We start from the raw sequence: 12,735 nt of genomic DNA on the forward strand, positions 1-12,735 counted from the left end.
AAAAAAAAACAACCCAACCCGACAGAGCTGTTGTAGCACTGCAGAGCCATTCCCTCTGCTTTGTCAGCGAGGCAGAGACTGCTGACTTTGTTGGCTGCTGCCTTCATGGTGGTCCAGGAAGTCTGAAGACAGTTTGTCACCTCCTTCCTAGGTAGCCACTAGCTTCCCTCCTGGGTTTGCTTGTGGGGTGGGTCTGTGCTTTCCTCAGAGGCATCCTCTGCCCTGCGCTCTGATTGGTTCAGAATATTGAGCCACCCTCTCTGCAAGAATTTGGCTGCATATTCACAGGCAGATGTACAGAAGTGCTGTGTCCACAGTTACAGGCCTCGGATGTGTGTTAAAGGGAGGGACACAGAGCATCCCTAACCCTTCAGGTAGACTGTTTCTCTGGTTGTCCTCTGTTGACGTGTTGGGGAGTCATTACCTCCTCCTTCCAGCCAATTCCATATGCTCATCTGTGAGATACTCCAGGCTTTTTTTTTTGTTTTTAAGAAAATCTTTACCTTGAAATTAAGATTTATGAAAGGTTATAGAGATGGATACCCGAGTTTGGTTCCTAACATGGGTGCTCAGTGGCTCATAAATGTGTAATCTTAGCTCCAGGGTGTGTCTGACACACTCACGTGCACATACCCACACACAGATACTCATAATTTAAATTTAAAATTTTTTTTAAAAAAATTGTTTTTAGAAGGTTTAAAAAGAAGTCATTATGTATGCATTTGTGTGCCGTCATGGGAATAATTGTGCATCCATGTGTATATAGCGTACCTCTTTGGTTACTGTGTACCTGTAGGAGATGTAAACTGGCTGATTAATTCCCACGTGGTGTGTTAGAGGCCTGCCCTCTGATTCCCGTTTCAAACCCCTTTGGATGTGGGGTGAAGTAGGCTATTGCTCCTTACTGATGTGGTGCATAGAAATAGCAGCAGGGCCAGCTCGGTTTCTCAGCCCTTGCCAAGTGTTATCCATTACTAACATACTTTTTCCGACTATTTTATCTCCCATGGTTTATTTCAAAATCATTTATTGGATTCCACTAGTTTCCTCAAAAGCAAAGATTCCTTTATATACTATATAGTACAGTACATTCATACATGAGCCTAGGGGTCTCTAAATACAAGCCAAATGTAGTAGTGTAGGCTGTAACCCCAGCACTTGGGAGGCTGGGGCTAGGGGATTGCAAGTCCAAGGCCAGCCTGGACTGTGAGGTAAGCAAGACCTCTTCTCTTCTTATGAGAAGATGGACTAGATGCAGAAGTTACATTACTTGAGCAATATCTGGCTAGTGCATCATGTGTGCTGTCACTAAATGGTGGCCATACCCCAAGCCACTACAGATGCGTATGTTTGGGAACAGTAAGCTCAGCCCGCTGGATAGTGTCGCTGAGTTAGCCATTGACTTTTTTTTTCCTCCCACGCCCTCTCCAACAGCTGATGACGGTGCGGACCATTACAGGAAATATCTACTATGCAAGGTCAGGAACAAAGGTTGTTGGGAAGGTTCATGAAAAGTTCACACTGATTGATGGAATTCGGGTGGCAACAGGCTCTTACAGGTATGTTCTGAATAGGTGCATCGCCATTTAGTCCAAACCCTTTAGAGGAATCAGTTCTTGCTCCTGCCAATCAGAGCCCTGTGACAAAGTCCCCCTTGGGATCACACCTGTGTGAGTGAATTGGTTCATAAAAGCCCTCTTTTGTTGGATATTGACAGGGCAGGGCAAGAGTCACTTTCTTTTCCCTGTGGTCTACAAAACTAGAGTACAATTTAAACTAAGCTTGAGACCTCCATAGTCAGAGTCTTGCGTTCAAGTCCTGGCCTAGGCCTTTGGGGAAAAACTGGAGGCTAATTGGCCTCATATCCTGGTTCCCTGGGGATCTGGATCCCTGCTTACTTGAAGGTAAGGACATTGCAGATGTTCTAGCAGACTGAAGCTGTTCATTTGTACTTAGCTAGTAGGTTGCTACGATTCTTGTAGTGAGTCCTTTAGTCTAGAAAGCACTGGGCATATTCCAGGCCCACCTTGGAAGTCCACCTTGCCAATCGCATCTTTGTGAGAGGAGGGTGAGTGCAGGGTTGAGGTTAATGCTAATCCCTGGAAGTTACACCATTCTTACTCATGCCATGTTATGCTGTGTGCTTGGCTGTCTCTCTATTACATTGTCCAATGGTACGTGTGAGGTACAGAGTTTGCAAAGAAAAACTTGTTTCTGTAGAGTGTGCCTCCCTTGGTTTTGTGCCAGCCATGGGTTTTGTGGCCGGTGAGGTACTGTGATGAGCAGCTCTTGGTACTTCCTCTTTAACCAGTAGCTCCAGTGTTCAGAACTGAGCACATGTTCTTGAGGCGTCCTTCTATTCAGCACTTATAAGTTCCAAGGGGACTTAGTATTTATCTATATTGATAAAACTTGACTGGGTTTTGGCTATTTAAAAATCTGTAGGTATAAAAACTGCCCTCTACAAAAGCATTGTTGTACCACCAATGACAATGATATTCTGATGTGTTGAGACACACTACAGCCTCAGGGTCAGGTAGCCCCTTTGTTTCTGTTTCCCTATTGTGGGTAGTCCAAAGACTCTTGGGCTCCGAAGCAGTTCTCTTTGGCAGCATGTGTTATTAGTCATGGTTCCTGTTTGTTGTTTTCTCTAGGTAGGGTTTCTCTGTGTAGCCCTGGCTGTCCTGGAACTGGATCTGTAGACCAGGCTGGCCTCAAATTCACAGAGATCTACTTGCCTCTGCCTCCCAGACTAAAGTTGTGCGCCACTTACCACCAGAGGTCACGGTTCTTAGTTGCAAGAAATAGTTTAAAATGAGTTTCAGGGTCTCCCATTAAGACTGCCTGCTTCCAGTCCAAAGCTCAGTGTCAGGAGGCTCACTCAGACATCGCAGAGTGAGGCCACAGGTCCTGGAGCGTGCTGGGGTGGGAAGGAACATCTGACTATAGCTCTGAGGGCCTGGGGGTGGGGGGCAGTGGGCGGGTTTATTGGAACACTGTCTGCTACTCTGCCCTGCTCTTTATTCTCCTAGCCTCTTCCTTTGAAGGCAAAGACCCTTGTTTACTTACCCAACCTGTAGCAGCTGTTTCCCAGGTGGAGAGAGACTCCTGAAGCAGGAGCGCATCTCTGAAGACTCACCTGGCCCCGGGAGGGTCACATGTGCACATTGGATGAATCCCAGGGATCAGACATGGCTATCCTGGACCATATGCCCACCCGATTGAGACTAGAGAGGGTGTGTGCATGAAAGCCTTTGTGGGTAGAGACAGGCATAGGTTTCCAGAGGGAGAGGAAGGGGTGCTGGATGGGCAAGGAGACCAGGCTAATGAATGAGCTATAAAATGCGTGGAGCACTGGCACCATTGGTGGAGTAACCATCCCCACTAGAGAAACTGCAAGAGGTGCCACTGGCTTCCCACGGGGCATCTCCAGTTGATTCTCTAAGCTTTAAAACGAGGCTGCTGGCCTAAATAGTTTATACCTTCTTGCTGGGCTTTAAAGCTGAGCCTGAGGATTAGACTTTGTATGTGTTGGTTTTTGAAGTGTGTATTTGTTATTTCAAAGTTGTCACTCTTGCATGGCAGCTACTGAGAGCAGAGAAACTGTGATCCTTATCTTTACCAGTTTGTGTGTTTTTAATCTTTCAGTTTTACTTGGACCGACGGCAAATTAAATAGCAGTAACTTGGTAATTCTGTCTGGCCAAGTAGTTGAACACTTTGATCTGGAGTTCCGGATCCTGTATGCCCAGTCAGAACCCATCAGCTCCAAACTCCTGTCCAACTTTCAGATCAATGCCAAGTTTGACCATCTGGCTGACCGAAAGCCACAGTCGAAGGAGCCCACACTGGGCAATCTGCTGCGCATCAGGCTGGCCAGACTTTCAAGTACTCCCAGGAAGAGTAACCTGGGCCCAGAGGTGCTGCCAAAAGACAGAGCCGAAACCAAGCGCCATGACTCCGAGGCTTCCACCATCAGCGATGAAGACTATTTCCACAGCCACAAGGACCAGCTAGAGGATAGCAAGGTGGCTGATGCTGCTACCCAAACAGAGCCAGGAGAAGAGATGGCTGCAGTAAGCCTGTGTGAGGTGGGAACACAGGCTAGTTCCAGCATGATGTGTGTTGGGACCCAAACCACAGTTGTCACCAGGGCAGCGAGCTCCCAGGCCACAGTGTGGTCCAAGTCCACTCCCACGCAGACTGAAGCTGACGAGAGCTTCCTTCCCCAGGGTGCCCAGTCTAAAGAAGGGTCACCGGCATCCAAGATGTCGGTGTCGAGGTCTTCCAGTTTGAGGTCATCCTCTTCAGTGTCTTCCCAGGGCTCACTGGCAAGCTCGGTCAGCTCCCATGTTTCCCTGACGGCCGCTGATCTCCACACTCCCGGATACCCCAAGTACCTGGGTCTGGGCACCCCACATCTGGATCTGTGCCTGAGGGACTCGTTCAGAAACTTGAGTAAAGAACGGCAGGTCCACTTCACTGGCATCAGGTCCCGACTCACGCAGATGCTGACAGTGCTGTCCAGGAGAACGCTCTTCACAGAGCACTACCTCAGCTACAGTCCCGGAAGCTTCACCAGAGCTTCTACGAACCTGGTTTCTGTGAGGGACATAGCACTTTATCCTCCCTATCAGTGACTGCTGGGTTCAGTCTGCCCCGAGGCCAACAGAGCCTCCTCACAAGCATGTCCCCAGCTACCCTCTTTCACCTGACACTGGGCCACCTTTGCCTTTGATTCTGCAGCATTGCTTGATATTTTTATTTTTTTGTTCTGTAGAAACCATCTGTTGTCTTAAACACTACAGGTACTTTTTTCCCATTTGCACAATTTTAATATTCTGTCACTACATAGGTGTTTCAAGTTTGGTTTGAGAGATAAATACTGTTTTGTATGTGTTCTCTGTCTTAATGCTTTGAGTCCACTGTTTTTAAAATCAGAATCATATTTAAAGTTAAACACCGTTGTTTCTTAACTGACTTTCTCTTGAATATCTGTGTTTGTAGCATTAAATAAGTATAGACAATTTTTTGTTTGCCTGGGTTTTGGTCTTCTTTCTGGCAACCCTGTCTTTATCTCTAAGGGTGTGTCATAAATAAATGTACCATATAGGTATTTGTGTGATTCTTTTTGTTTTAAAAACAGTTTTGGGCCGGGCGGTGGTGGCGCACGCCTTTGATCCCAGCACTTGGGAGGCAGAGGCAGATGGATTTCTGAGTTCGAGGCTAGCCTGATCTACAGAGTGAGTTCCAGGACAGCCAGGGCTACACAGAGAAACCCTGTCTTGAAAAGCAAAACAAACAAACAAACAAACAAACAAAAAACAGTTTTGGGAAGTAGATGATCCAAATTGTAAAGGGGCAATGTATTCACTTAAGAATTTGGTTGGTGGCACACACCTTTAATCCCAGCACTCTGGAGGCAGAGGCAGGAGGATCTTTGAATTCAAGGCCAGACTGGTCTACAAAGTGAATTCCAGGACAGTCAGAGCTACACAGAGAAACCCTGTCTCAAACAACCAAAAAGTCTGAGGAAAGCAAAATGTGGTTTTCCACGCCTCTGATCCCATCACTTTGGCAGAGACAAGAAGGTCCGAGGTTGAGGCCAGCCTCATCTACTCCTGATCTATTTAGGGAGACCCTGTCTAAAAAAAACACAACATAAAGTTAAATGACTTAGAGCTGGTACTGGGGTCAAACCATCCTTGGCATGGTGAAAACTGACATTACTGTACACCTGAGGAAACTTGCCAGCACAGCAGGCCTTTTGTGTGTGTGCCCCTTTCAGAGAAAAAGCCTGAGCTGCTTCGGTGAGGACCTGGCTGTCTGCCAAAGGAGTCCTGGGAGTGCATTCCTGGGTTCACATTCACTCTAGTGGCCCCAATGGGCCCAGTTTCATCAGATGGGTGTATTGTCGATTTAGCAATCTTATATTCCAGAGTAGGGGCAAGAAAGGACACTGATAATTATCCCAGATTCCTGGTCCAGTGTCAGGCAATGTAACTGCTTCTTATATCCTGCTAATCAGGATTGGTATGGCCATGGAATTCTGCTTTTGTCAAGACCCATTCATAAAAACAGAACAAAAGGAAGAAAGAAACCATAGCCTCCTCTTCCTGGCTTGCTGGCCCAGAAGTCTACAATAGGTAGGGCGTTGTCTGTGGGGAGAATGCTGACGGATGCAGATCAGGAATGTACCCTGCGGATTTTCACGAGCGTTCCAGGGCTCATGACAAGGTTATCTATCTGCTGGGTTAGTGCTGTGTTCTGTAGCCATCAAGCATGTGTCAGGACACTGGCACATGGCCGTGAACCCTCTGGGCTAATCCTTGAGTATACAGTTTGCAGACTTAGATCACTTTATGTGCTGCCTTAAATCTCATGCTAGCCCAGTGACTACAGGTTAGACAGCTTGCATTCCCATTCTCAGATGTAGAAACAGGCTGCCACTAAATAGCCTACTCAAGATCATATACCTGATATATGATGATATAAAAAGACAGGTGTCCAGATCCTCTAATGTGTGCCTCTTTGCATTGCTTGCAGTAGAAAGGCCTTGGAGCCTGTTGCGTGTGTAGTGGGAGTTAATGCAGAGACAGCCCATGAACAGACGCAGGCACAAAGCCCTGATTGTGGTCACGCATTTCAACTCTATTGACATTTTAAGTCCACATTCTAGAAGGTCGTTAATAGACCTTCATTTAAGTCATCATAGGCTTGGAGATGGCTTATTTGTTAAAGTGCTGTCTAAGCACGAGGATGTGTGTGACAAGCCAGACATGTACCTGGAATCCCAGGTGCTGGAGAGGTGGCGACAGGAGGATCCCTGGGGCTTGGCAGCCAGCTGGTCTAACCCTAGTCAACTGGTCCAGTCTCTAAAACTGCATGGAACTGGCAAGGTGGCTGAGTGGGTCAAAGCATTTGCAGTCAAGCCTGATGACCAGAGTTTGACCCCTGGGACCCATGTGGTGGGAAGAGGCAACTGAGTCCTGCAAGGAAGGCCTCTGATTTCCACACATGTGCTATGGCACATACCAAAAAATATAAACTTGTAAAAGCAGAAAGTAGGAAATAACCTGACATTGACCTGTGTGCCCCCTATGGGTGTATATACACACAGCAGTACACACATGCACATGTACACATAAACACGAGTTACAGGTTAGTTGTTAAGGTGCTTGTTTTGCAACCACAGGAACCCACATAAATGTCATGATGGGCTCATGACATCCCAGTGCTGGTGAGGCAAGCAGATGGGTCCTGGGGCTTACTGGCTGGCCAGCCTAGCCTGCCTGATGAATTCTCAGCCAGCGATTGTGTCTTTAAAAAAAGAAGAAGGAGAAGAAGGAGGAGGAGGAGGAGGAGGAGGAGGAAGAGGAGGAGGAGGAGGAGGAGAAGAAGAAAAAGAAGAAGAAGAAGAGGAAGAGGAATAGCAGTTTTTCTCTGGCTTACATGTGCACACCCACATACACATAAACTACACACACACACACACACACACACACACACACCTTTTTGAGAAATTCTAAACCAATAGAATTTTTTTATTCAGAGTTCCCATTTGAGGTAAGTTGTAGTAGTAAATATTAAAAATCCTGGCCTGGGGTTTCTACCCCACCTTTGGTTATTGAGTTCCTGGATAAAAACATACACACAGGTTTTATATTTTTAATATGCCTTATGGAGCCCAATAGCTGGGCAGCTGCCTACCTTCCATGCTGTTAGAACCTACAATCCTATTGATAACCCCAAGTTAATACTTAATATTTACTGCATTTTATCTGAGCTGCTCTTAGCTCCAGTGGGCAGCCCTTAGGGCCATGGTCTCTTGACCCTTACCCCATGGCAGCTATCTCCTCCTCCTTTCTCTCCTTGAGCTTCTCTCTCCTGAAACCTCAGCCCCACCATGCCTCTTCAGCACAGCTATTGGCTGTTGGCATATTTATTTACCAATCACAATTAACTTGGGGCAGGGTCACTCAGTGTCTTGGGGGGAGCAAATTAGCATTAGAATATAAGCAGCATTAGGCCAACCCACTACAGTAAGTATCAGTGAATTTCTCTGGATAGGGAGTACTTGGCCTGTCAAACACACTTGTGAGCACTGTCCTCTCAGCCAGCAGAAATCACATAGGAACAAGAGATAGATGGAACCCTAAGACAATCATTGAGTCTCAGGATGCACCAAGCCCTCAGTCTGGAAAGTACCACCAGCACTGCCTAAGTGCGATTGGAACTGCCTGCATCCATCTGCTGGTGTGCTTAGGAGTGCTGTATAGTTCAATGATAGGGCTAGCATCTGCAAGGCTCTAGGTTCAATAACTGGCACCGCTTCCCCCCACCCTCGCCACACACACAGTAGCTGATTCTTGGCTTCAGTCCCAGTGAAGAGGAGGGTAAGTACCAGGATGAGAATTCTCTTGCCATCTATCTGATGTCCTACTCAGCCAATACAGACTGAGCTGCAAATATTTAAGCTATATTGCAATCTTGCCCCCAGTGCTAGGATCAAACCACAGGTCAACATGCCACACAAACGGTCTACTACTGAGCTACATTTCCAGCCAGCATTTAGCTCTGAAAGATAACTTCCTCAAAAAAAACCAAAAAACCAAAAAAACAAAAACAAAAAAAAAAAACCCAAACATAACAACAATAGCAACAAAAAACCAAAACCAAAACAAAACAAAAAATGGCCAGAGAGATGGCTCAGAGGTTAGAGTATTCATTGCTTCTAGAGAGCCCAGACTTGTTTGCATATTGTGGTTCACAAACATCCTTAACTCCAGTTCCAGGGAATCCAATGTCTCTTGATCTCCATAGGCACCCACATGGTATACATAATACCTTTAAAAGACATAACCATAATACAACTATTATACCTAACCAACACTAATAAAACTTCTTTATCAAATATCCAATGCTTAAGTACAGCATAATTTCTTTTCCTCACTGATGACTTGAGTTAGTTTTTAGACCCAATCTTCAGGATCGACATCCTCTCATAAAATAAAGACTCCTTTGAGATGACTACCCCACCTTTGTGGGCAGTGTGGCTAGAGTTGCTTTTTAACAAAGGGATTTAAAGTGGCTACCAAGAAAACCCAAGGTCAGGTGGCACAGATGGCCTCGTGGAGAAAGGGTGCTTTCTGTCCAGTCTGATTCACTGAGTTTGATTTTAGGAACACACTAACCCCACAATTTGTCCTGTAACAATCTGCTGGAATGCCGGGGCACAAATGTGCTTGTAAATATAAGAAATTTAAAAATAATAAATAAATAATAAAAATAATTTTTAAAAATGAAAACCTAATCTACAGGTTCATGTAACCCGAAAGTTTTACTCAAGGATAGGGGATACAAAACAGAGTCATGCTTGAAGCTAAGAGTGCATGCTAGGACTTGTAAGACCCATGAAGGGAAACATGTAAACTTAAATTTTCCACTAATCAAGCTGTAGGAACCTGGCTTAGAGGTACCATTCAGTGTCTACAAGGTGAAAAAAAAAACCCAATTATCCCTGTTACTGAGAAAATACACATATTTCTTACAAGGGTCTTCTCACTAAAGTATTGCCATGGAGGGCTGGAGATGTTCAGTTGGTAGGACACTTGCGTAACAGGCATGGACAACAGGGTTTGATTCCCAGCACTATAAATCCATTGTGGTAGTGCACACTGTCATTTCAGCACTTGGGTGGTGAGGGAGGGAGAATAGTAAGTTCAGGACCATCCTTGGCTACATAGTGAGTTGGAGGCCAGGCTGAGCTACATGAGATCCTGTCTCAAAATCAAACAAAAAAGTTAATTTTGTACTCCAAAGGGGTCATTTTGCGAAGCTGTGAGGTAAATGTACGCAGAAGGGTTCTGTATGAATGAACTTTATACTGAGTGCATTCAGGTAAACCTGGTTTCACTGGGCTACAAACCTAGATAGGTGCCCCAGTTTGCCTGGCACTGCCTGTTTGCCTCTTATCCCCAGCTCCCATCTCTCTAACACTCCCTTTCAGGAGTGTCCCAGTTTTGAGGTGAGCCAGAAAGTATCTTGGAGGCCTGCGGAGGCCTTCCCAACCCATCCAGCTCCCCGGAATCACAGGCTACTGAAGCCATCATGACTTAGAGTTTCTCTTGCAGAATGAGATACCAGACCAAAGCAACATGGGGAGGAAAGGGTTTATTTGGCTAACACTTCTAAATTACTGTTCATCATTAAAGGAAGTCAGGACAGAAACTCAAGCAGAGCGAGAACCTGGAGGCAGGAGCTGATGCAGAGGTCATGTAGGAGTACTGCTTACTGGCTTGCTCCTCCTGGCTTTCCTATAGAACCCAGAACCAGCAGCCCAGGTGTGGCACCACCCACAATGGGCTGGGCCCTCCCCATCAATCAGTAATTAAGAAAATGCCTTACAGCCAGATCTTATTGAGGCATTTTCTTAATTGAAGTTCCCTCTCTAGCTCGTGTCAAGTTGGCACAAGACTAGCCAGTACACAGCACAATATAGTCTCCTGTGGTGAGTTACTGAGTGTCTCTCCTGTGGATCTCTCCACAACTCTGCACTCAGATCCTTAAAGTGGGTGAACACTTTTGCTTATGGTAATACGAATGTGAACATCATCACTGGTGTACAGAGCCAACAGACCTGGCACATTTGTCTATGGGACCACAACTGCAGAAGACCCACCTTGGATTCTCAACAGGAAATCCTGGCATAGCACAATTGTGTAAAAACAATTCTATGAACCATCTCTTTAGGGGACATCTGTCCGGTCTGGTTTAGCTTCACTCATTAATACTTAGATAACCATGCTAAGATTTGTGAGGAGCCATCCTGTTCCCAGTGCTCTTTGTGGTTCTAGTGAGGCTGGCTGGCCTTGGCCCTGGGGCTGGGACATGTGCTCTAGCCCGAAGCAAATTAGTCCATTATATTTTCAGGCCCCACTGATTGATTCAGGGATGGATACACAGACCAGATAGAGATGTATTTACCAGGGAATTTTCTCTTGACATGTTTGATGCTTAAAAGATTTTAGACATTGATTTGGCTATCTCGTCACCCCATGACATCTGAGAAAGAAGGCAGCAGAACACGGAGTTCTGGCTCCAGGCTTCCTAATACATATGAACTACTTTTATTCATTATTCTGGTCTCTCCCTGTAGCCCAACCTGGCCATAACTCTTGGGGATCCTCCTGCCTTAGCCTTCCAAGTGCTAGGGTTCCAGACGTAAGCTACCACGCCTGCTGCAAGAAGCATTTCTACTGATTTCTACTGGTTTTCTACCACTTGCATCCAGAACGTCCACAAAGGCATTTTTCATGTATAAATGTTATTTTCTATGTGAAGAACTTTAATGAAAATATAAAAAGAGAAGAATCAGTGTTGGGATTATGGCTCAATAGTAGAGGACCAAGCAGGAATGAGGCTCTGGGTTAGACTGCCAACATTGCTAGAAGAATTTAGAAATAGAGAGTTCAAAATATGTACTTGCTCAATAGTCACTTTCAGCAATTGGCAGCACATAGCAAAATACGAAGTTTTCAGCATTGGACTGGAGAGTTGGTTCAGAGGTTAAGAGCATTCACTGCTCTTCCAGAGGATCTAAGTTCAATTCCCAGCACCCACTTGGTGACTCATAACTGTCTCTAACTCCAGTTCCAGGGGATTCAATGCCCTCTTCTGGCCTTCATGGGCACCAGGTACACATTTGGCACAGAGACACATACATGTAGGCAAAATCATATGCATAAGGTTATTTTAAAAAACGTTTAAAAAAGGAATTCCCAGCATAAAAACAGAGGCAGATTAACTTTAGTTCAATTGTAAAGTCGGCATGTAAGTCCTACTCTATGGGGAGTGTTTGACAGTGGAAGGAGAGAGGTCCTGGAAATGCTCCTTCAAGGAAGCAAGGATTGAAGGAAGGATTTAAAGCGGGTAAAGAATTCTCCACAGAAGGATGTGTTGGACTTCACTTAAATTATTAAGGAAACAAATCAGATCTAGAAGTGAACGTGACATAAACTCAGATTTTGCTAGCTTGGTGTTACTTGCCCTAGGAGTCCAGCTAACGAGAGCCGATTCTGACCTAGGGCCTGCAATGTGTTTGTTGCGTTATGTTAGGTACTCTGTACTGCATCTCATATAATACTCCTTTAAAGCTCAGTTTACAACTGAGATTAAATGTCAGCCAGGTGATGGTCAAGCTAAGGATTCTGAATCAGGGTTATTTGTTTCCAAAATTTGCCATTTCCCTCAAAGAGCTCTAAAAATGTATAGATTCTAAAGCCTCTTAATTGTGGCTTCCTGGAGCCCAGCATAACTGTGCTGAGAGGTTCCATCCTGCAGCCAATGGAAACAGGTGCGGAGACCCACAGCCAAATATTAAATGGAGCTTAAGGATGGGGGCGCAGGGACAGAGAAGTCTGGTGGAAGAGTTGGGGGAAAGGACTGAGAGCCCAGAAGAGGACAGGGCCTCCAAAGAAAGACCAACAGTCAACTAACCTGGACCCTTGGGGGCTCTCAGAGATGGAACCACCAACCAAAGAGCGAGCATGGGCTGTTTCTGGTACAGCGTGGTCTTCGTGCGGGTCCTCCAACCACTGGAGCAGGGGCTATCCCAGAATCTGTTGCCTGCCAGTAGATCCCGTTCCCCTAACTGGGCTGATTTATCTGGCCTCAGTGGGAGAGGATGCACCTAGTCCTGCAGGACTTGATGTGAATGTGTGTTGGGGGGGGGGGG

The 12,735-nt window shown here is 45.8% G+C and overlaps 1 protein-coding gene across 1 annotated transcript in view; it reads left to right on the plus strand.

Annotated features, from left to right (window-relative positions):
• Fam83d (family with sequence similarity 83 member D) overlaps nucleotides 1-5,115 on the plus strand; it is a 19,230-nt gene extending 14,115 nt beyond the window's left edge. The window contains exons 3-4 of the mRNA XM_031372595.1: nucleotides 1,435-1,559; nucleotides 3,649-5,115. Of these exons, the coding sequence (XP_031228455.1) occupies nucleotides 1,435-1,559; nucleotides 3,649-4,639 (1,116 nt within the window). The 3' untranslated portion in view covers nucleotides 4,640-5,115. The remainder of the gene's footprint in view (nucleotides 1-1,434; nucleotides 1,560-3,648) is intronic.
• The last annotated feature ends 7,620 nt before the right edge of the window (nucleotides 5,116-12,735 follow it).

This window comes from Mastomys coucha, unplaced genomic scaffold (assembly GCF_008632895.1).
Source record: "Mastomys coucha isolate ucsf_1 unplaced genomic scaffold, UCSF_Mcou_1 pScaffold15, whole genome shotgun sequence".
NCBI classification, from domain to species: domain Eukaryota; kingdom Metazoa; phylum Chordata; class Mammalia; order Rodentia; family Muridae; genus Mastomys; species Mastomys coucha.